Here is a 23,243-nt window from a genome sequence, read left to right as displayed (position 1 = left end):
GTGGGTTCCCTGGAGATGTGGAAGAGATGCTTTTTTCAAAGGCCACTGTCAGCTTTTGTCTACAGAAGAGGCATCAATTCCCACTTGAATCATTCTGAATCTTCAGACTGAGATCTGTCTTTTGATTCTTGCCTGAATTTTCAGAGGTGTTCCCAAACCAAATAATTTCGTAAGTCTAAATGGTTTAGTAGATTTCAGCATTTCTGAAAGCTCCACTTAACCAGGCTGCTCATTTTCAGGGGCATAAATATCAATGTAGATTAACTTTCTGTAGCCAAACTTGAAAATTTTGCCATAAGTAATTTCACATGAATAACGCTCGAGTACTTAACAGTTTTCTTCCCATGTTGTCATGGGAGACACAAAATTATCTGGAGACTATTTAAATTTCTTTAAACTAGTCCACTGCATGGTAAGAACCTTTGTCAGCTATGTGCTGCTTGCTGAAATGCAAGCAGCCTGGATATCCAGCACCAGTTTTAGTTTAATGAAGTTTAGGTGTCTGTTCCGTTTTTATTTCTGAAGAAGTAGCCTTGTTCCTCATATGTGCAGTGGGAACAGCAGTGCTGTAGCCTGCATGTCTGGGGCCAGTTCCCAACTGTGCGCCCTTGAGAAGCACACAGCTCACACGGCATTGCGAAACTGCGTTCTCTGCTCCAGAGCCTTGGAAAAACAGAAGATGGGCAACAGTCACTCCCTTACTTTTACATCCCTTTTGGTTTTCCTCTGCAGTTTGAACGGGAACCCGATAAGCCAAGAAGAGGCCAAAGCTTTTGACAATGAAGAACGGATCATTTGCTTTTGAATGAGGACTTTGTCGTTTTGACAAGCTTTGTGTTACAAAGGTTACTGCTACACTTGGACTGCAGTTTATAAAGGCGTAAATCTGCAGTGCTCATGGCAGGAGAGAGACACATGATTAGCTGCCTTTTTATGAACATTCTGTGCTCCCTCAGCTCCATCCCTTACCCTGCCTGTTATTCTTAATCCTTCTGGTGAGTGGGAAGTTGCCTGGGTAAATAATTGATGTTTGTATGGTGCTTTGAAGATGAAATGCAAAGTGTTAACAGACCAAATCCAGTGGCAGGTGTATGCATTTTGATAACTGAGTTTAGATTTATTTTGTACACCGATGTAAATAACCTCTAACTTATTTATACACATAAATGTACACACAAACACACACACATATAGGTATAGATATATGCAAGAAAGGGTGCAAGATGCGCAAACTCCACAACCTCACAGTATTATCTGCCTCATAACTGAAAATGAACATAGATAGCTTTACTGGAAACATAATCCATCTATAACGATTGTATGGTACCAATGTTCTCAACATGAGTACCTTTCTCCTGCCTAGAAATAGACCCTTATTTCTCCACTGACTGAATACAAGTAGCATTGTAGACATTGCTTTTGTCTTTTTTTTTTTTTTTGAGAAATGAATACATCAAGCTCAGATTATTTTCAATAATCTTTTTTTTCATATTGAAGCCAATACGTTTTCTTTTATACAACCAAAAATCCTTACTGCTGTAACTGTAAAGGCATAAAAATGGCAGTAAAACACTTCTGCTTAAAATTTCCTGAGGGCTACATAGAAACTGCTGCCTCCTGTTTCCATAGTATTTGTTCTGGGGAGGGGGTCTGGAGATAAATGTGAAAAATTAATTAGCAGACTGTTCATTGCCTTGTCTCTTGGCCTAGACAATGTGCTGGTGGCAGTACACCAATATTAAGTTGCCTAGTTTCAGTGGGGAGGAAAGATGATTGAAAATCAATTGCATCAAGTAGAGATCCCTTTTCCCAGCAACGTGTAAGCACAGAGAAGGATTGAGATTGGCTTGTAAAGCTTTTATTCTATGCTTGAATTAGTGGAAAGAGCAAGGAAAGGGCAGGTATCAATGATAAGGACCAGCAAGAAAGCATTATCCCCCTGCAAATAATTAGTGTTTAGGGAGTGTAACTTTATACGCCCTTAAAAAAAAAACAGTTTGCAAAGGAGTGGGGTATTTGATTATTTATGTGTGTGTGTGTGAGTGCACAAATTAGGCATGCTTTATAGACATAAGCTCAAATTCTACCCCACAATGTGTACAAGGAACCTAAAATGGAAAAGTATGAGCCATTTTCCTTCCTTCTTCTGTGTTACCACCCTCCAAAAACTTGGAGAAACAGTTCTCCCGTTGCTGACTAACCCACAAAACCTTGGTAGGCTGGAAGAAGAATCTCCAGTTAAATTGCCAAACCAATGACCCCTCACCTTCCCATCTCCCAAATCTGCTCCGTAAAGCAAAATGTGAAAAAAGCCTTGCTTTGGAGGTCAGAGTTTCTCTATTTTCTATCTGGTAGCAGACTTTTCCCAGTCCCCAATTCTGTTTACTCCCTTCGGCTCCCTAACACACTTTAAAATACTCATAAAGCTGTTCACAAAACCCACAGTTTAAAAAAACAAAAAAGAAAACCAACTTACTGTTCTTTATTTCCTCCCTGTCCATGGTATCAGCACTGATTTTTCACAGGGAGACAGATGAGGCTTTTAGACTGTGCCAGAGGAAAGAGCTAACTTGAATGATTTCTGCACCTGAGCCATTTGTTTACCGAAGCAAAAGGGCACACAGTTACAGATGAGCTGGATTTCAATTGTAAAAACATCTGTCAAAGCCAGGCCTTTAAAGACTTCACAGCAACTTTAACAAATGAAATACCCATGCACCTTGTCAAGAAGTTGTTCCTGTTTTGCCAGCCTGCCCTTATTGGAGGGGAGGAGATACTGGTGCAGGAAGGGCCTTCACACAGGTGTCATTTGCCCATGTTGGGGGGAAGTGTGCTTCCAGTTTGCTCTAATCACTGAAATATGTGTTCATTTACCAGGCAAAAAAAAAAAATAAATAAAATAGTTTAGAACTCCAGCTCCTGTCTTCGTTTCACTGACAGACTAAAGGAGTACAAAGTGTCTCTGACAGCTCCCTCCAAGCTGTCCAATGCGAACGCTTCTGGCCCTTTTTTGGTTTAGGGCTGCCTTTGGAGCTATTTGTAGCATAACAACCTCAGCCCTGTTGCAAATCCTGTTACATGCCCAGCTGTTAGAAGCCAGCATCAAAGGCAGTGTTTTCAGGGACAGGTGTGTCTACAGGGCTGCAGCAGCCAAACAGCCTCGGAGTAAGTGGTGGCAGGTTCAAGCCAAGTTCCATGTAAGGAGTTTGACACTTGATTCTAGTGCTAGTGACTGTGCTAGTCATAGCCACCCATTTCAGAGGTGACTTAGAGCTGGGAGCACTCATTTGGGTTGGGCTGAAGGTCTGAATACAGCTCAGTCTGGCTTCGGCAAAATTGAGGGGTTTCACAGCATCCTACTCCTAATTCACCCAGGGCAGAGAGTTTGCTTCACACAGCACATCACAGCTTCAGGAATTGTGCTGGGGAAACTGGGTGCTGCTCTGTGAGCAGCTGGAGTTTCCTTTTTTGTTGCCATAGTGTTTCAGGCTGCAGTTCTTCCTTCAAACTCTTATGACTATTTGTAGAGTGCATCAGGGCAATGCATTTTTAGCTTGCAGCAAGAGCCTTGTTTACTAGAATTCAGAGACAACTAACTTTTTTAAGACTCATTTGTAATTTGCTAAGACCTTCTCTGTGTGCGGGGTTATGGTTTTTTCACTTGTCCACTGTGATATTAAACAGCTTTTTAAAAAAACTTGAACAGGCTGTCTGCAAGTGCTTTGGTTTTGCTGAAGCCTTGTCAAGCAGACACTTGGCTAGATCGAGACAGGACTGTGACAGCCTAGCTAATTCTGGCTGCAGATGAGCAAGAGCTGTGGCAGCTGGAGAAGGGCACTCACAGCTGCCACTGTCCACAAGGGACCTTTCCAGCAGCAGGTGCCAACCCAGTTAGAGGCAGTGAGGGAGACCATGACGGTGGCTCAGGGACATGCTGCTGCTGTGCCCCTGTAGTCCTCCTGCCGCACTGACCGCAGGAGCTCGTTGTGTTTCCACCCACTGCTGGGGGCAAAGCACTTGCATTTGGCTGGTGTGAGCTGTGAGTGCTTACTGGTGCCAGATAATAGTGGCCCTTGAGAGAGCCCTGCTGCAACACTGTGCTGTCCCGCTCTTGTCACATACTGCCAGGTCTTTGGGAAAGGATGCTTTCCTGACCCTGGTTTAGTGCTGCAAACCGGGTGTCAGACCTGCATCTCCAGCTGTTAGACCCCAGTTAAAGACTTGCAGGGTGGCACCAGGCCACACAGCCTTTGTTTTTCAAGCACAGCCAGCACAGGGTCCCAATCCCTGCATCCCATGCTGTGGGAGCAGCACTGATGCCAAAAGACGAGAGACCCATGCCTGCTTCCCTGTAGCTTCACCCCGTTCCCTTACCTCAGTTTGGAAGCGGAAAACAGGAGCCCGTTGCAAAGCTGTATCCAGAGCTGCAGTCAGGACCAAAGGCGTGAGAGCCAGGCCAAAGGCAGCGAGGGATGGGTGCACCATGAGCAAGGAGAAGTCACTGCAGAGGCCGCTCTGTTTTCAACTGATGGAAGAAATAATCATAGCAGTAAAAAGCTACAGCTTTAGTAGATTGAAACAAAATAGCAGGATCCTTCCAGCTGAAAATGGAGGCCAGGTCGGGAGCTGCCTGCTGTGCTAGAGGACTCGGGTTTTACTCACAGGAGATGGTTTCTGTTGGCTTGCTGGGGGCTTTCAGTTGGCCCTGGGGGATGGGTGAGGCTTCTAAAAACACAACAGTGTTAACAGTGGCAAGTCCTTCCCTGGGTGGGGACAAATGGTGAAAGGGTGCCAGGGTGTCCCCTCTTTTCATGTTCAGATTCCCTGTGAAGCTCAACAGGGCCAAGGTTAGCCAGTGTTCATCCTGTGCTCCCAGAGGTAAATGAGAGCTGAGGGCACGAACTGCAAAGGTTCGAAATAACTCGGTTCAGGTACACAGGGGGACTCGAAAGCAGGGATGATGTTTCAGAGAAAACAGCAGCTTCGGCTTCAGGAGCATCAAGGCATGAGAGGTCACAGCAGGCAGGTTAGGGAATAAAAACTGGTCTTGTAGTCAGCAAGGGGCAAAGCCACAGCCATAGCTTTATACTGGGAAAGAGGGGGGTGTCCTGTGCCCCCATACATCCACGCTGATGGGGACTTCCCAGGTGACTCACCGGAAAGCAGCAGATACCTAGCAGGGCTGGTGCAGCCTCACCCGTCCGAGCTCGGCACCTCCAGGGGTCAAGAGACGTGTTACGGTGGTAATACGTGAACCCAACCCCTGCCGCGCAGGGGGCCTGCAGCGCTGGCACCAGGGCTGCTGAACAGGGGCCTTCCCGACAGCCCCAGGAGGCCGGGACCCTCCAGAGCAATGAGGAAATGGAAGCCGCAGAGGTGGGCACCAGGTATGGGAAAGGAGGAACCAGATACTTCCCTTGCTCTGGCTGTCCTGCTGGCAGCTGCCACCGCGTTTTCTCTGCCCATCAGAGCTGCTAAGGCAGGGCCAGCAGTCCAAATCCCAGCCCTCCGCCAGCCTGGCCCCCGCCCCAGCCCCACATGTGGGGTCATTCACCCGAGAGCAGCTCTGTCATTTTACTGGATGCAATTTTCCTGCTTTGGTGGGTCCTCTCGTTCCTTGCCCCCGAGCTGCAAACTTTCGCAGCCCTAGCCACTGCAACACGCTCAGGTGGCAGCCACCGCATAGACCAGCGGCCGCTGCTGCCCCTCTGGAGCATCATGCCGCTTTGGAGGCATCAGCAAGGCAGGGTGTCATATGCTTAATGGGGGCATGATTAAATCATCGTGACCTGGTCACACACAGCCCTTTTCGGCAGCCCAGTGGGACCAAAGAAGAGCAGACAGATGCTTTCCCCAAGCTTAGCACCCTCAGCCAGTGACCAGGCTGTGCAGCACAGGTGAGCCCAGATTTGAGCACTTCACTTATCAAGGTGCCGCAGTTCCCCCACCCCAGCCCCCACCACGGGTGGCTGGCCCACAGGGCAGCTGCTGGTGGCACGGTCAGTGGGCCACTTCCCTGCTGCCCCAGAGCAAACCAGTGCCGGTGCGAACGTATCCCCTTTGCTCCCAGAGGGAAGAGAGCCCGAGCTCCAGCTCTAGCAAACCCTTTGCAAAGAGCTAAATTACGCCCAGCCACTTGTGTGCAGGGGGTTCATCCTATACACTGAAGGCAGCAACTTAATTAGCTGCTAAAGCCGCTAAAGCCTCATGAGACTTAGACCTCACGGACGGGAGGAAATGAAGCTGTCAAGTTTTCATGCTCCCATTACCTGCCAGACTAATCCTGAGTTTAGCAGATGTTAATCCTGGCTTGGGTGACTTGTGAAGAGGAAAGCTGCTCCGTTTAGAAGTCACCCAGGTCCGCTGAGGCAGGGAGGACAGCCCCACGGTGGTCATTAACCTCGGTGACAAGGCTGACCAGGCTCGGACAGAGGCTCGACGTTTTCCTTCTATTTGAAGCTGGCCTAAAGCAGCAGCTAGGAGGGGAAGGGTGGGGTGGGGAAAAGGCTTTGTTAAAATTTAAATATATGTTAAAACAAAGAAATCTGCAACTAGGATGAAAATGAAAAGCAGGGCAGGAACTCAACACAGAACATGACTCAAAAGATAATGGGTCAAATCCGGAGAGGCACCAAACACCTGCAGTTTCCACCGAGCTCAGCTGAGGACCCATACCCGTGCTTTTAATATCGCCTCCTCTATGCTCTTGCCTTTATGAGGAGTGAGTCATCTTGCGTCAACAGAGGATGGGCTTTATGCAATTATTTATTTATGTCAATCCCTCCTCCCTGTCCCTGCGCATCCCTGATCTCATCCCCCTCAGAAAATAGATGCTTTATTAAACAAGGGCTGGAAGAGTCCCTTTCACTTGGCTTTTGCTGAGACTCCTTGTTATCCAGCGGCTGGCTGGCAAAGGAGACAGCAGGCATGAGCTGCACAGCACCTTGCAAGCAGTGTTCTCTATGGCCTTATTTGGCTTTTTGGACACAGGCGCCCCTCTTCCTGCAGGGTGGGATGGAGCTGGGAACCTCCTCAGCTAAACAAACCCACCAGGGGATGTTCGAAGAGACCAGCAGACTCCAGCCGGCACACCCTGCCCCCCTGCCCCAGGCACAGACATTGCTCAGGTCTTGTACCCTCAGGAGGAGAAAGATACCAGCACAGGGCACTCAAAAGCCAGGGGAGAAAATGCCCCCGTTTAGCTCCAGCTGCTGCAAGGGACTCTCCTCTCCCTCCCTGCCCTCTTTGCCACAGGCTGCATGTTTTGCTCCCCTTCCTGCTAAAAGCAACACAGCATCCAGAAGCAGACATGGACCGCCGGCTGTACCAAGCAACAGGGTGCGGTAGCGGGGCCAGAAGCAGAGACACCTGCAGCACCGCCATATCACTGGCAGTGCCTGGGAACCAGCCCGGGGCTGGCACTGCTGCCCAGTTCACCCCCCAGGGCAAGCAACCTGGGGCAGAGGTGGCATGTCCCATGTCCCAGCCGTAGGCAGGAGGGCAGGGCGTGACACCAACAGATGCCACTGATTTAAATTCCACACATGAAATCCTGTACCTACTGAACTGGAATGACTTCCAGCAGATTTTCCTGATGCAAAGCCAAACACGGCTCCAACAGTTATCAATTGCTTCTATAATACAGCTCAAGACAGAGAAGAAAACCACAGGAAGTACTGGCAGTGAAGGAATTTGGTCTCAGGAGGTGATTGAGGCAGGGGAAAAGTACGCTAGCAGGAGATATGAACATGTTCCTTAGTATTTACATCCAACTGCCTCAGTGCAGACCTGAATAATTCATGCATTAAAACTATCATCTCCCACAGAGAGAATTGTGAGGATCATAACTGTCACTGTGCTTTAGTAACGGGTTTGGCTAGCCCTGGCCACACCAGGAGAGGCTTCTCTCAAAAGTGGAGCAAGCAAGGATGGACACACATCCTTGGAGGAACGTATACCATAAATCCTTGCATCAGATTCCACCAGCAGCTATTACCAGCCTGCCAACAGCACACACACACACACACACACACACCCCGCAAGCGGGGAGCAGCACCCTGTTGGCAGGCAATGCACAAACGTAAGAAGAGACATTCCCTGACTGGAGAGTGAACTCCTTTCATTTTTCACACCTGCACTCCAGATAACCTTGGTGAAATGCACTTTGGTTCTGCTCAGACCACCCGCAGCTTCCCAACTAGTATAAGGGGAAGGGGTGTGAAACCACCCTCTGCCCGCAGCAGACTTACGCCGTACACCATCCAAACCCGGCATCTCCTCAGTAGCACACGGCTCATCTGCGCTCCAGTCCTCATCTCACTTTCAGCACAAGGGGCTGCAGCTCCTCAGCTGCTTCCAGGGTGACCAGGAAGATCTGGAGTAATAATGCAGCTGGCCAGTGTCTCCCGCATCCACAGCCACCAGTGGTGCTGGAGGCAATCCCACCTGTTCCTTAACGGCAGCCACTGCCCCGGAGAGGTTTCGAGGCAGCCAGGCAGCAGCGCTCCGTCCTTGCCAGGGAGCCCAGCTGGAGAACAATTTAACACCCTCGGTGGCTCTGGGCAGAAATTCCCAACTCCAGCAACAGGTCTCTGCAGGAGCATGTCATAGTAGCCTCCTCGCAGCTGCGTAGGGACAGACAGGAGAGTGTTGGTGACCTTTGGGGACAAGGAAACCCACAGACTGCGCAGCCGCAGGTACACTGGCAGGGAGTCAGTTTTAAAGAGGAAGCTAGGAAGCGTTTCGGGAGGAAGCTGGGGGTACTTGGGTAGAGGAAACTGCTTGTTGAAGGAACAAGCAGTGTATTAAGCCAGCCTGACGGAGCTTACCAGTCCCTAGGTGATGAGAAAGGGCCGTTCGCCACCCCTTCCTCCCTCTTTTTTCTTTTTAAACCACCCATGATTTTCATACCTCCAGACCTGGCAGCTGTCATTTATGCTAACCTTGAAGGCCATCATGTCTGCTGAAGACCACCAGAGGACACATCAACCAGAGACACCTCACCTCCAGCCACACGGGGAAAAGAGCAGCTACAGCAGCTCTGCCCTGCCGAGACCCTCCTCTGCCAGCTGGATAAAAACCCATCACAGAGCTGCTTTGTGGGATACGTGAAGAGTGAAAGGGGCTCCAAGAGGGGCCAGAGGCTGGCCCAGGGCATCTGCACTCCCAACTGCAGAACTGCAGACAGGCAAAGTAGTTTTCTAAGCTGCTTTTCTAGCTGTGACTATACACCATACGTTGTTTTCCCTTCCTCTGCTTCAGCTTGGTCTGCAGCACAGACATACAGAAGCTCTGCCCCAGCAATGCTTCTTTCACTAGTACTTTAAAAAAAATAAAAATCACCTGGAAGTGTGGAGAAAACTGTGCTTCAAAAGATTTATTACATATATTTGTACATATTTTACATGAATGGAATGTTAAACATACAACCTAAAAATCAATAAAAAAAATATTTTCATTCATGATTATGTACTGGCAAACCACTGAAAAGAGTACCTTAGAACAACTTAAGTCAACTTGCAATCATACTGTTCAATTTAAAGAAAAAAAAAAAAACCACAACAAAAAAAAAGGTGGTTTACATTAGACATTGCAAATTACATTCCGATTTCTGGTCTGGGTAATGAAGGAAGACATCTTGTCCATCACCACTGCACGTACGGGTGGCATTTCAGAAGACAGTTCAGAGTTCCCTCTAACTCGTTGTAGGCAGGGTTAGCTCTGTGGGAAGAGGCGTATAAAAGAGGGGAATATGTACTCTGCTCCCTACCAGCAGGTACCTGCCAAAGGGTAGGGCGAGCCAGAATGAGATTTTTCATTCAAGTGATAAGGTTAATGCTGGATCAGCACTCGTTCAGTGTGATGCCGCAGCTTTTAAAATTAAGCAGTTCATTAAAACATCCCCTCTACAGCTAAGCCACCTCCCTTCTTCCTTGAAAGTTACAGTGCTTTGGCAATATCAGCTAGGAGGGAATTCTTGACTGTACGATATCAAAAAAACTTCAGCTTCATCTTAATATATACAGGAAGAGCACAGAATCACGCTTTGATGTCTCTTCCTGTTAGCATTTCACACCTTGAGAGCTTGTGACCCGTCGTGTTGAGAGGTGTTTACTATTAAATATAACAAATTAGCCATAAAAGGGACAGATTTGAGGGAAAACAAGAGGAACAGGATTCAGCAACAGATTATGTTCTTGCAATGTCGGGTTACTTACACTTGAAACTCTGCCAGAATCAAGCAAATCCTACTTATCATTGCAAAATCTTTGCCAAAGCACACCCAAGGGCAAAAGTCTCTCAAACAAACATACATAGATTAAAAGCTGCCAGAAAGATCAGCTAGCGGGCTTGCTGCCTTTTACTTCTTTGCACACTGGCAACTTACTAGATCAAAGACAGAACCAAGTCCAACCTTTTTCAGGTGCAGGATATTCCTATGCTGGTTTACCTGAGCAAGTCTTCAGCAACTAATAATGCCCCACAGTGAGGTCATTTTACAGTTTATCCCACCATCAGCTCTGACGTACTTAATTGAGAAATGACTTTACAGAACACGATGCAGCGATGCAGCAGCTTGGGAAGCCAGCCAAACTGTGCAGTAAGATAACCAAATGTAGCTTGAGACAACTTGAGAGTAAGGACTGGGGTTTTTTTCTACCCCCCCAACAGGCTAAAACATCTTCAACTTGACTTTAGAAGCAGGTTAATTTACATGGAGAAACATCAGAAGATTTACATTCAGGAAACAAGTCCTGGACATAGTTCTGTCACAAATTTCTCACGCAGAGTCTTTTGAATGACAAGAAGTTAAGTGGTATGAGCTGATGACACTGCTGCAGGAAAAAACACATCTGGCTGGGTTGTAGCAAACCTGTAACAAGTCCTCCTCTTCCAGCTACAACCTTACGTTACTTTTGTTGATGCCAATGGAAAGCCTGTCCAAAGACTGAGAGAATATGGCCTAAAATGTATCATGTCTTCAGCTAGGAAGAGAAGAAATTGATACTAAAATGACTTTTAAGCTTGGAAGGGTACAAAGTGAATCATAAAATATAGCACTCATCAAAAAATGAAACAATCCTCCACCGGCAAAGGCGAGCTGGAAGATCCCACAGCAGCACTTCTGCACTCCTGGGGACACGGTAGTCTCTCAGCAGGGAGCTCCCAACTGTACAGCAAAATGAGTAGGTACAAAACAGCAATACCAAACTTGCACACAAATATTCCCTTTCAATATGGGGAATCAGCTGAAATTCACAGAAATTCAGAGAGATCATGGCCTATATCAAAATCAACATATGCTTTGTTGCTGTTTGCGTAGAGATAGCAGTAACATTCAAGTGCCAAGTTCCCTGCTTTTGGCGGAACACAGAAGAAATGGAACAAGTTTCTGAAGCCCTCACATGGAAAAGGCAGTGTACTAAAAGCACTCGTAAGCACATCTTATGTATTAAACATTTTTCATCCGGAAACACCAAAGACCCAAATTTATGTATAAAAATTATCTTTCCCGCATTTGTTGAGATTTTAGTCTTCTGGGAGTCAGTTTCACCAGCTCTCCAGCCTTTCAGTGAAGTCTTAATTAAAATCCAATGCTTCTAATGTTAAGAACTAGGATAAATGTATAAAGCTCGAGATTCAGTCATAAGCCCCCCTTTCCATCATAAGGGGGGGAGGGGAGGGAAGCAGGGGAGAGGAAAAAAGAAAGTCACAAGTATCCACCCATGTCTTTGTACATCACCTACATATTTCCCATTTCAAAATACTGCAGTAAACTTACCCTTGAACACGAAAGTTAAATTGATTACAAATAAGACCACCCGTTTTAGGCTTTATTCTTCCCAAAAATAAAATACCACACATTTGCAGTGTGCTTTGTATTTTCGCTTTTATGTCCCACAGACCTCATCATTGAATGTACACATTGAAAGAAAAGTAGCTACCTCCTTCAACTGGGAACTGTTATTACAGACATACTAATTTATAAGAGACAGGACAAGGGGTGCCCTGTGCTGACAGTAGCATGGCTCTCTTGGTATTGTATGGGATACAGTTATATACAACCCAACGCATAGCTACCTCCACTATAAACTTCAAAACACAAGTTGCTACGCAAGATACATGGGTATGTTACAAGTTCAGAGAAACCTCACATTTCAAGACAGCATGGAGTCTACTCTTCCCCTGCTGGCAAGCAGCATGTTTATGGCAGACCTGAGTATGGGAATTATTTCACACCCTTACATACTTAGGGAAGATACAGGTCAAACGACAGAAAGTACTCAAACAGCACAGAATTGGCAATCTCAAGATACTTACAGGCAAAGAAGCATATCGCACCGTAATCTGAAGTTATTGCTTCTTGTGGACAATTGTGGTATCCCTTGATCCAGACACACTTATTTGATGTTTACTTTCCCTTTCTGAAGCACGATGACTCAGGACCACTGTGAGGCTGTTTTTACAATGAAGGTGTTTCCTATGACTAGAGCTACATCTATAGCACGGTCATCGCCAGCTGACCAACACAGCTGGTGATAGAAAGCTTATGTAGGTGAGTTTCCACAGGCGTTTTCAAACCTAAGCATCACTCTCATGCTTCCAGGGTCATTCTAGGCTTGGTCTATATTTTTGACACAAGAAAACCTCCCATAGCCTTTCAGAAGAGATTTATGGATACCAAGAATGCCAAACTAGGATCTAAGACTGACCTCATATCAGTTCCTCAAATAATCCAAGGTATTGCTGCTCTGCTGTGCTGATGGAAGCAGCAATGGACTCTTGCCACACATCAGTGCAATTGCTAGTGGCATGCTTTTCAAACGCTGGTCCTAAACGTAGGACAGCAGTGATAACCACTGGATCTTAAAACCAGCTACCTGCATCTCAATACAGAAAATTAAGGTTTTGGGAAAAAAAAACAACCAACCAACCAAAAGCAAAACCCCAAACCAAAAAAAAAAAAAAGCCAACAGTAAATGAACTAAAAATATGAACTACCAAAACCGAGCTTAAATTGTAAACAGATTATAAAGTTTATAATATTTACGTACTTAAACCCCAAGCCAAAGGCTATCTATGACCTCAGAGCACAGGACACCAAAACACTTACCTACCCCCTTTACTTTATTACAGGTGAGTTTCTGTAGGCATGAAGCCAACAGTAAACATTAAATCAATGCAAATGCAAAAGCTGTACTTTCAGAAGACAGCAGGAATTTAAAACATTGGAAAAGTGGGCCTGCAGGCAACACCACTATTTGAGTATTACAAGTGCTGTAATTCCTCATCCCCTCCCTCGCCCCCATGATAATACAAGGCAACACAAGTAGTCTTGGATGAAAAGGAAACTGTACAGGGAACACCTGCACATTTGATGTGACTACAGAATTGAAAGTGTGACAAAATGATTCTGCTCCCACTGAAAAAGAGAATACAATAGGGCCCCATAGTTACAGGTTCAGCTGAAACCACTGATGCAAGCCCCAAAATGTAGAAATCGCACTGGTGATTATGACAATTATCTAGTTTAGACTCCTTTAGATTTGCAGCATAACAAAGGCATTTTACAGAGCAACATTCAGGAGGATATATTACCCAGGCAAGAATTGCTCTGCAAACAAGATAGTTTAGTAACATGCACTGCACTTGTTCTCCAGATAGCAGCAGTTGCTCCTGTTCTTTGCCCTTTTTGATATGAATCACAGTAGCAACAGAAAGAAATATGTACTTAAATGAAAAAAGAGCAGAATTATTTATGTACAAGAAAAATGTTCAAAGTGTTGTGCAATTTCTTTTAACCATTGAAACCCACTAAAAATGCTGTCACTAATAAATAGTCATAAACTCTTCCCTGTGCTGTGAAATTCAGAAGCTACTATGTTTAATTCCTGGGGGAAAAAAAAAAAAAAAGTATGCTTCTACACCCTGATACCTGTTCCAGTTTACTGTTTTTTTTTCTCCTCTCTTGTTTTTGAACTGCGATACTTTATGGGAACGAATACTTATCCACAGTTTTGCTTGGTGTACCCCCCCAGAGACATCCTGTGTTTAGTGGATCCCTGATGATACCAATATAATACAGTAAAATAATAATAATAATAATAACAATGATAATAAATTAGACAAATGCAGGTGCATTTTAAAAAAAAACAACCCAAACCACACTGTCAGATGCTGGTCTCCACATGAAGAGACCATAGAATTAGACGCAAAGTACTACAGATCCTGCCATCAAAAAAACATTTAAACAAAGAAACAAAAACTTACACGTGTTTTAAAAATTGAAACACAAATCCCACCTCGATGTTATCTCGCCCACACCTATAAAAACCTCTTACTGTGCCCACATTTGCAATTATTCATTTACACCTCAGGAGGCAGCTTAGAGATGAGAGAAGTACAATAAAATAATTACCTGAAACATTTTTAAAAAAATACCCGTTAAACAAATTACCTTAACTGGCAGCACTTAAAATTGGTAATTCTTATTTTTTTTTCTGTTTAAAAAAAAGTTGCATAGCTGTAAGATTTTGCTTTGCTGCATTTTTTTTGTTTGTTTTTACTCACAAGCAGTAAAAGAGAAGTTTAAGTTACTTAAATAGCAATACAGTGTGCAGATTTCAACAATCCCTATAGCTTGATCAATATAAATTAGTTACCTGTCTTGGTTTTACTCTTTGGACTGCATTGTGACAAAGGTTTAGTTACAAAATTTTGAAATATAGTATTCCTATGCAGAGAAGTTTATGTTTTCTGTTCTTGAAAAAAGTGAAGAACATAAAACAGGGTGTGAATTCAGTAAATTAAGGTCACACTGTTAGATTATATTTAGTTTGCCATTTACTCCAGCCAATGAGAAGGTGAAAACGTTCCCACTCGAAACCGGGGCCATCCTCCTGCAAGGGTCTCAGATCGCACGTATCGAACATCTCTGCTTCCACTTGAGGCAGTAGGAAACATGTCCAATAACCTGCTTCTTCACAGAACCAGAAGTTAGGCTGAAATTAGGAACTTTGGCCTTCGATACAAAATAGTGTCAGCAATGTCTGTGGGGAGTCGATTGTTACAGAATGTGCAGCATTTTCAAAATCCCTGTGTGTCCTTTGCATGAGTGTTTGGTATACCAAGCAGTACTGGCAAGTAACTGGTGTCTGCAATGCTTTTTTCCATGTCACTGTTCATCTTTGCCTTTTTCAGCCACAAAGAACTGTTAAGTCTCAAGCCAGGCACGCTGTGTTCAGCAAGGGAACCTCACATCTCCTATGATCAGTGGAAGCAGCTGTTGAAAAAGCAGAAGACCAAGTACCATCACTTCAGCTATTTCAGTATATGACACACTCAAATAGCATGGGCACAACTACCGTGTTTTCCTTCCCCTTTTCCCTAAGCCCCCAGTTATCACCATCTCTGCTGTCAAAAAAAGCAGACAGAATTTAACATGAGGTTAGACACCCATGAGCATGTACAGAGACAGATGTGTTCATATACAGTATGCAGGCTTCTTCCACAATACAATTTTTGGGGGGCAACATAGGAAACGTGTTTGTTTATTAATTTTGACTAACACTGCCCTGAAGTTAAAACAATTATCCCTGTAGCAGGATACCTTCCCTCAGACTTCTTCTCTGCTACCCTTTTGACAACGATAGCACTGCAATGTGACCTGCAACGCAGATTCGTTAAATGAGATGAAAAAAATGAACAAATAAATGCCAATGAAGTCTTCAGATTATTTTTTTCTTAATTTCAATAGAACAATAAAACCAAACCCCCAGCTACCAGCCAGAATTTCAGACATCTCCATTTCCCTAAGAATTATGATGACTGTCAATGAGTTTTGCAATGCTTAGGGGGCAGTAATTTAATGCAAGATAAAGTTTTCGAGCTAGTCAACTAAAAGAATAAACCTATCCTTTAAACCTTTGTCACTGATTGCAGATCTGCAATCATTAACACAAAACATAAGCTGGAAAAATGTGAACCTCTGTAAGATGGGATGGATAGAAACATGTTTACATTTTTTATTTTTTTATATATTTTAAACACTCTGGAATGCATTAACATGAAAGGGGGTTTGAAAATACCTAGTTTTAACTTTTTCATATGATTCCAAAAGCTTTCTGTCAGAAATAAATGCCAGTACTCATGGAACAATCCAAAATTACACAATTGTATTATTTTAATTTTGTTTCACTTCTAGAAAAAATACTCTTTAAAAAGTTAATGCTAAAGCTTTACTGGCACTAACTTGCCATTTTCCAGTACTAAAACTGGAATGCATCATTTCAGACCATGTCATATAAGGATGCAGAAACCTTTTATATATTGCAGTATACATCAATACTTACTGATTAATATTGCAGTTCTGAGACACAGTAGAAGATCCACAAATTAAAAAAAAATAGCATAAAGAGTTATCTCAGATAATTAAGATATTTATTGTTGAAATGTATGAGTCTAAAAATAAGTATTACCTAAAAACATGAATCTTGTCTTAATCTGATGGATGCTCAGGGCAAGATCTATTTACTTCAAACCATTCATCTATGCAGCTGTTGGATACAAGACAAAAATTAAAACAATTGACATTAATACCTCAGGAACATTTAGCACTAAGATACAAATATAAATTGGTTTCTCATAGTTTCAAATACTAGTAGGATTTTATGTTATACAAAGAAGTACATGTATATACACACATCCCTGGAAAATTTAATAATCCCAAACCACACAAATATTTGGATATTAAACACTGTTGAAAAATTTAATTTCTGAACTGTTAACATTTTCTAAGGAAGCATTTTACAAGTTACTATCCAGCTTTTATATACAGGTTATTTCACTACTAACATCTTGCTTATATCATTCATTGACATTTTACTTCCTGTAGTTACAGACACTAGTGAAAACAAATATGAAACAGGTTTAAAAAGTGTCCTCTCCTCTCCCTCCAAGTCTATCAGCATTTCACAAAACTTAAGTACATGCAAATCTAAGCTCCCTCCCTATACAGGTGATTTTGCCTTATTTTTCCTGTGGGCTTTCATGCAAGCATGAGTAGACTACAGTAGGGAAAAATGACTTCAAAAACATTGGTGGAGATGCAGAAAGATGTAATTTTAAATACATCTTTAGTGTTGCTCCTATTGTTTCTTTGTTGTTCATTTTTTGAATATAAAAAGCAACTAAATTTTAGCACTCTTTTAAGCACCCCCTCAGAGGAAGTACCCAATAAATATAACCTTCTGGAATTGTATATGCATCCGGAGGAATACTTGCCCTTTATGATATATGCAGAGGCAAGGCAGCCGTGCTATAGTATCTCCTTGCTGCAGCTCTTCCAGGCATATTGCACACTCCCCAGCATCTTTACTCAGCACATCCTCTGAAGAAAGAGCACAAAGTTTAATGGTTAAAATGCAGACTGCTACAAGTGAAATGTTGTTTATTTGGAACATCGAGGACAGCTACAAAAGATACTCTTTGTCCTGCAGAAAGCCCAGTCAAGGTGAGGATCAGTCCCACACCAGCTGACTGAAGATTCCTGATGGAAGACCACTTAGCAGGTCAAATTAAAATATGGTTAAGATTCATTTCTCGCCTGAACAACACAGCTGTAGCTCAAAATGAAGTCAAGTAGGAAGACACCAATAAGCAGAAGAGGTGCAGCCATAATCAACAGCCAGTATCCCTTCGGAGTTTATACTCTCCCAGCAGATCCATACCCCACCACACAGGCTGCTTTGATCTGACCTGGGAAACCTGCACTCCGAACCACGCAGCCACAGCAGACCCATGCTGTGCCGCTGACCCCAAGAGCTAGGTAAGCACTGGACATGTTGGATTCTTCATACAGACAGTATGTAATGCCTTCAGGGCTTTGAGGATTCATGCTGGGTGGGTTTTTCCTAGCTGTACCTTCTTCCCTGTGCTCAGTTTTTACTGCGGAGGTTAAGTTCAAGCCTGAATCTAACATTTCTCCAGACAGGACACTGCAGATGGTTATCTAGATAAAGATATTCTTAATTTCTAAACACTTATCTAGTGTATCACTTAGCCTATCATTCACTTTTTCTACTCTTCTACTTATTTCTCCTCTATACATCTGGTTTTCTTTTACCAGCCTTGCCGGAACTCATATTTCACATCTTTAACCTCCTCCTCGCACCATGTCAACATGTTCTACCACATCCCATCCACTTTTTCCTCAATGTAAAATATGCAACTGCTAGCAACAGGAGTGGGAGTTTTCCATCAGGGAATGATAGTGTTGTATAGCTCTAAAGACCCTGAATTCCTGGAGATACTGAATTCTTTGCAGCATTAACGGGTCCCCAAAAAAAGGAGGAGAAAGTAAGTTACTAGGAATGCACAAGAGCTGGCTCTCATAGAGAAGCTTCTGGGAAAATATATTATTTTTTAATAAAACCCTACTCTCTTGGACACTTCTCTTAGCCAGAACATGGGATGCAGAATTTGGTCTTAGCACAAAGCAAAACAGGAGCTCGCCTTTGCCGGGATCAGGTTAGCAGTCCCAGTTAGACATGACCTTGTACAGCGCACAAAGCATTCCCAACAAGGAACCATGTAGCAACCAAGCTGGCACTTTCTGGCAGAGGTGCACACTTAGCAAAGTGAAGCCCCCACATGTTCAAACTTCCACAGTTTCATGGGAAAAGCTTCCCCTTCTTAACCAAAAGGAGCCTGAAGGGACTATTTATGTAGAGTACAGTTCCCAGGTATGACTGAGAAACCACCAGCTCTACGCTATTCTCTCTGGTGGCTCCAATACTCACCACTACAGCATTCCAAATGCACAGAAAATGACAAGCAGACAACTAAAAAGTTATTGTGCCAGCAAAAAATGAAATGAAATTAGGTCTACCTTGTTTCCCTGAGAACGACAGCAAGCCGTCTTGCAGATGCGTGGGTTACTAAAACAGTGCTTATTTCAGTCTCTGCTATACTCACTGGTTATGCTAAAAATACTGTATAATACCACGTGTGGCATTTTGAAAATATTCAAAACAAAATAATAAACAATATATATCCACCACAGTGAAGAAATAAAAAATGTATATTACACACAGTAGTATTATCAGCAGACATCACATTAAGAAATGTATTTTGTCGTTCTATTAGAAGCTGCAAACTTCTGAGAACATTAAAGGTACCCAAGAGACAAAGCAATTTATAACAATACAAAAGATCTTTAAGAACTTTTATCTGTTGTTACAAAATCCTGACACTAAGAACTTGCCCAGAAGAGGGTGCTAAGGATAAATACTTCCTTGAGGTTGCTGGGGTTTTGTTTTGGTTTGGCTTTTTAATATGAAAAGTTGCTTTAATATCTGACACCAAGAGGCAAAGATTCTCCAGACAGCATTGTCCTGCTACAGAGATATTAATCTTTGCCTAAGGCACTCAGACACTACGCCCCTAGACTGTCTCTTTGCACAAGTACTTTGCCAAAAGTCCAGTGAGCAGACCTACTCTCTTCCCACAGCTAGATTGCAGGAAGAGGTGCCATTAATAATTCAAACATGTATCATATACACAGAGCATACTTGTTAAAAAGTTATTTTTCCAGGAGTCACTTTAGCAGATCAGCAGGTGGTACCCAAAACAAAATGGCACTAAGATACCTCCAGTGAATTAAACCCCAGCCTCCATCCCTCAGCGCTCTCAAGAGAGAAGCGTTTAGTCAAGCTTTGATGACAAAAGTTAAAAATCTGTCCAATAAAAATACAACTTATAGAAGAAAACATTCCCGTGAACTGCATTCCCATCATTCTCTATTGTACAAGTCTGGCTTATTGTGCACTCCCCAGGCTGAACAACGCTTGGGTCTGAACTCCCGCTGAGCAATTTAACAAGATTCTGCACCTTTTGGCTAACGCTAGGGCAAGGTGCCAATTCAAACATTTGTATTGCCCACCAGCCCTGGCGTAAGAGTCTGAGACTCCTTTACTTCCCTCCAGTGCTCTCCCCAATGGCCACTGGCCTCCCTCTTGCCAATACTGGCCCTACTGCACAAGTCCTAGGCAAACAGCTTGCTGCTCTCCCTGGCTTCATCCCAGGCTTTCCCACTGGGATGAGCCGCTGGGCACACACTGGGCTTTGTCTAGTCACGTCAGAAAGAGCTGGTGTGAATGCTGACAGTGGCTGGCATGGCTGGGGCCTCAGAGACATAGTTCTGAGTTCTGTCACCCCTGCAGAAGAGACTTTGTTAACAGGTCTCGATGCCTTTCTTCCTCTGAAATAACACGGAGACAGCATTCCCTACTTCTTCTGTTAACCTTACAAATCTTACCAGGTTCATGTGCAAGACAAAAGCACTAATACTGAAAAAATTAGTACAAAATACCCAACTGCTATAAATGCCCACATGCAACTTGGCACTGCACATTAACAGACTCCAAATCCATGTAATTATGCTCATAATTGATACCACACATAGAGTGGTGACAGCAAACCCAAATCCTTCATGGACCTATGACACTTAGGGACTGACTCCCTTTTTAGGTGATTTGGATCACCAATCCCAGATAAAGAAAAAGGAGTAAAAGGAAAAAAAATTAGACCTGCATCCGGTTAGAATTTGTTCTGTACTTGTTCCATACAGCACTCTCCTGTACCAACACTGGCTTATACCAGATGGAAGTCAGTTTAAGGGCCATTTAACGCCACCTTTTAAACATATCTGTTACAGAAAAATGTGTAAATCATTTTGCACAGAACCACTGCAGCCTGAACTGGTTTTTTGTTTTCATATCTTCCTGCAGCAGTGATTCAGCAGATACATAGTATTCTTTTTCTTTTTCTCTTAGGGGAGAAAAAAAAAAGAACAGTTTGAGATTTCATCAATGTTACGATTAAAACATTTATGTGAATATTACCTAAATGGAACTGGGAAGAGGAAATAAGCAGAGGCCACATTTTTCCATTTCGCCCACACATGGGTACATACACAAACACTCGCCGCACCCCCACATCCATCTGCCTTGCACCAAATAGTAGGTAAACACTCCTCCGCCTTCCCAGCTATTTGAACAAGTACTCACTAGCCAAAGGCTGGTGTCAAAGATGAAATCTGGCAAAAGAGCGTAGTATTTCCCTCCTGTGTCTACTCAAGTACTTCTTCCTCCTCCCCTCCTCTATCCCTGGTTAATACTACTACTGTTTTAACTTCTGGTCATCAGTAATTTTTCCTCTTAAAACTCTACTTTTATCTTTACCGAAAAATACATTCTACTCCACTCCTACATTTATAGCACAATAGGCAGTACTGAATTAAAATACAATCAACCTGGCAATTTTGCACGTACTTTACCAACTAAAAACTTTTTCTGGAACTTTTGAAAAATATATCCAACAACTATCAAAGCCACCAACTGCAGCCATGGTTAAAATCATAGGCAATGCCTGTGATAAAATAGTTTGTCTTTAAACAGAGGACAGCAAAAGCATGTGCAATACATATCTTACGGATTAAGTCACTAAAATCTGTGCTACTACTTTTTGGTTTTTCTTTTTAAAAACAGACAGATATGGCCCTCGGCTCAGGAAACACCAAGTCACAAATCACAGAGATGGCAATAGTATATGGGGAAATATCACCTTGTAGCTGCAGTATTTTATTTCTCTCTAGGCATTCACTGGGAACAGAACACGAAGTTAGAAAGACCTTTGATCTAATCCAGTATGACAATTTTTCAAAATACTTGTATTTTTTCTAAAACTTAGCAGTTTAGATGTCTGTGGAAGGTGCCATCACAGCTAGCATAATAGTGAAGGACACCACAAAAGTACACCCTTTCAGGAACACGACTGAAACTTAATTGGAATATACTTCTGAACAGTATCTTACCAGCACTGTTATTGGTAAAACAAGACCTGTAAGAGGTTAGAAAAAATATTGATGAAACTTCCTTTAGATAGTACACATTACCATATATCTGTTACAAGTTCCAGAAATAATTCTTCCAACTTCCAAAAATACCAGAAACAGTTCTTATTGCTCTAATACAAGCAGCTCCTCTAGATCAGATTCAAAAGGGAAGATTTTTAACATCTAGTGTTAATACTTGAGCCATGGTGAAGTGGTTTCCAGGATTCACAACACCAGAAAGTTGAGCACGTGGAAGTTCAGAATTCAGCTCTCCTGACTTCAATCGAAATTCCCTTTTATACTGCTGAAAAAACTAATACACATATGCTATTCAAACAAGCACTTGTTGCAACTTTTTGTGCACTTCTGACAGGCAGAATAACCCCAAACACCATTGCATGACTTGCATGGTAACACCTGGAACTTAAGCAATGTAAAAACATCTTCCCCACCACAATAAACAAAACCATAACCTCTCTATACAAACTAACCAGCTACAACACGTGATACTTCCTCCAATACTGACAGAGTTTGATGAATTTGGGGAGTGGGGTCGTTTGGCATTTCATTCTTTATCTCTTGCAATATGGTAGCCCATTACTGGCCTGAATTCCCTGTTCAAAGTCCAAGAATTATCCTAGTTTTTCCCTTCCTTCTCGTCTTGCTGAGTGTTGGTCCAACACTGAGATATCTATATATGAACAGAGACTTCCTGCACAAACGTTGCCTATAATCTTCGGTGCTCCCTCCTCTTAAGACAAAAAGGTAAAGGGGAAGGAACACACAAAACAAAGTGAAAGTCACACAAGAAAAATATTGGCAGAATCAGGCCTAAGTGGCAATACTTGTATCACAACACACACACTGAGCTAGAGAAAGGTGGCTGCAGAAGTTTCATTGTTTCTCAGCTACCCCAATGTCTGAAAAACTGGATTTAGATTTTTGTGGGACATTCTCAGCTTTCAGAAGCCAGTTCTGAGAAACAGCTAGATGCTTCCTGTTCAGACAGATAAAGATCAGGTGAACAGCAAAGAAAAAAATACTCACTTTTTGTTGAATAAAGATAGAAACTGAAATAGTAGCAATAGAAATACATTTTAGGGAGCAGGTTGAGTATAAAAGCCTGTATAGTCCTAGCTACCTGGATGAATTCTAATTAGGTAACCTAAATAACATAGAGGGGAGAGGGATTTGTGCACCGAGGGAAACAGTTCTTTTGTAAAGATGTTTGCTTCAGTGGCCACAATGGAATTTACCCACAACTTTTAAGATACATGGTGTCAATACAAGCTACAGTTCTGCAAAAAAAATTTAAATCCCAGGTTTAAATAAAAAACAGCTTTCACAC

At 43.1% G+C, this 23,243-nt stretch overlaps 2 protein-coding genes across 11 annotated transcripts in view; one reads left to right on the top strand and one right to left on the bottom strand.

Annotated features, from left to right (window-relative positions):
* NOD1 (nucleotide binding oligomerization domain containing 1) overlaps positions 1-2,900 on the top strand; it is a 28,562-nt gene extending 25,662 nt beyond the window's left edge. For all 9 annotated transcript variants that reach the window (XM_055707900.1, XM_055707905.1, XM_055707904.1 and 6 more), the window contains one exon: positions 733-2,900. In XM_055707900.1, the coding sequence (XP_055563875.1) occupies positions 733-805 (73 nt within the window). In that variant the 3' untranslated portion in view covers positions 806-2,900. The remainder of the gene's footprint in view (positions 1-732) is intronic.
* Positions 2,901-9,361: 6,461 nt separating this feature from the next.
* Positions 9,362-23,243, bottom strand: part of ZNRF2 (zinc and ring finger 2) — a 60,784-nt gene continuing 46,902 nt past the window's right edge. The window contains exons 3-5 of one of the 2 annotated variants that reach the window (XM_055707906.1): positions 17,284-17,389; positions 16,479-16,556; positions 9,362-15,283 (exon numbers count right to left, since the gene is read on the bottom strand). In XM_055707906.1, coding sequence (XP_055563881.1) covers positions 16,499-16,556; positions 17,284-17,389 — 164 coding nt within the window. In that variant the 3' untranslated portion in view covers positions 9,362-15,283; positions 16,479-16,498. The other variant, XM_055707907.1, reaches the window with a different exon arrangement.

The sequence above is a fragment of the Falco cherrug genome, chromosome 4 (assembly GCF_023634085.1).
Source record: "Falco cherrug isolate bFalChe1 chromosome 4, bFalChe1.pri, whole genome shotgun sequence".
NCBI classification, from domain to species: Eukaryota; Metazoa; Chordata; class Aves; order Falconiformes; family Falconidae; genus Falco; species Falco cherrug.
Note: the sequence above shows the minus strand (reverse complement) of the source record. Positions and strands in the feature narration are given on the sequence as shown.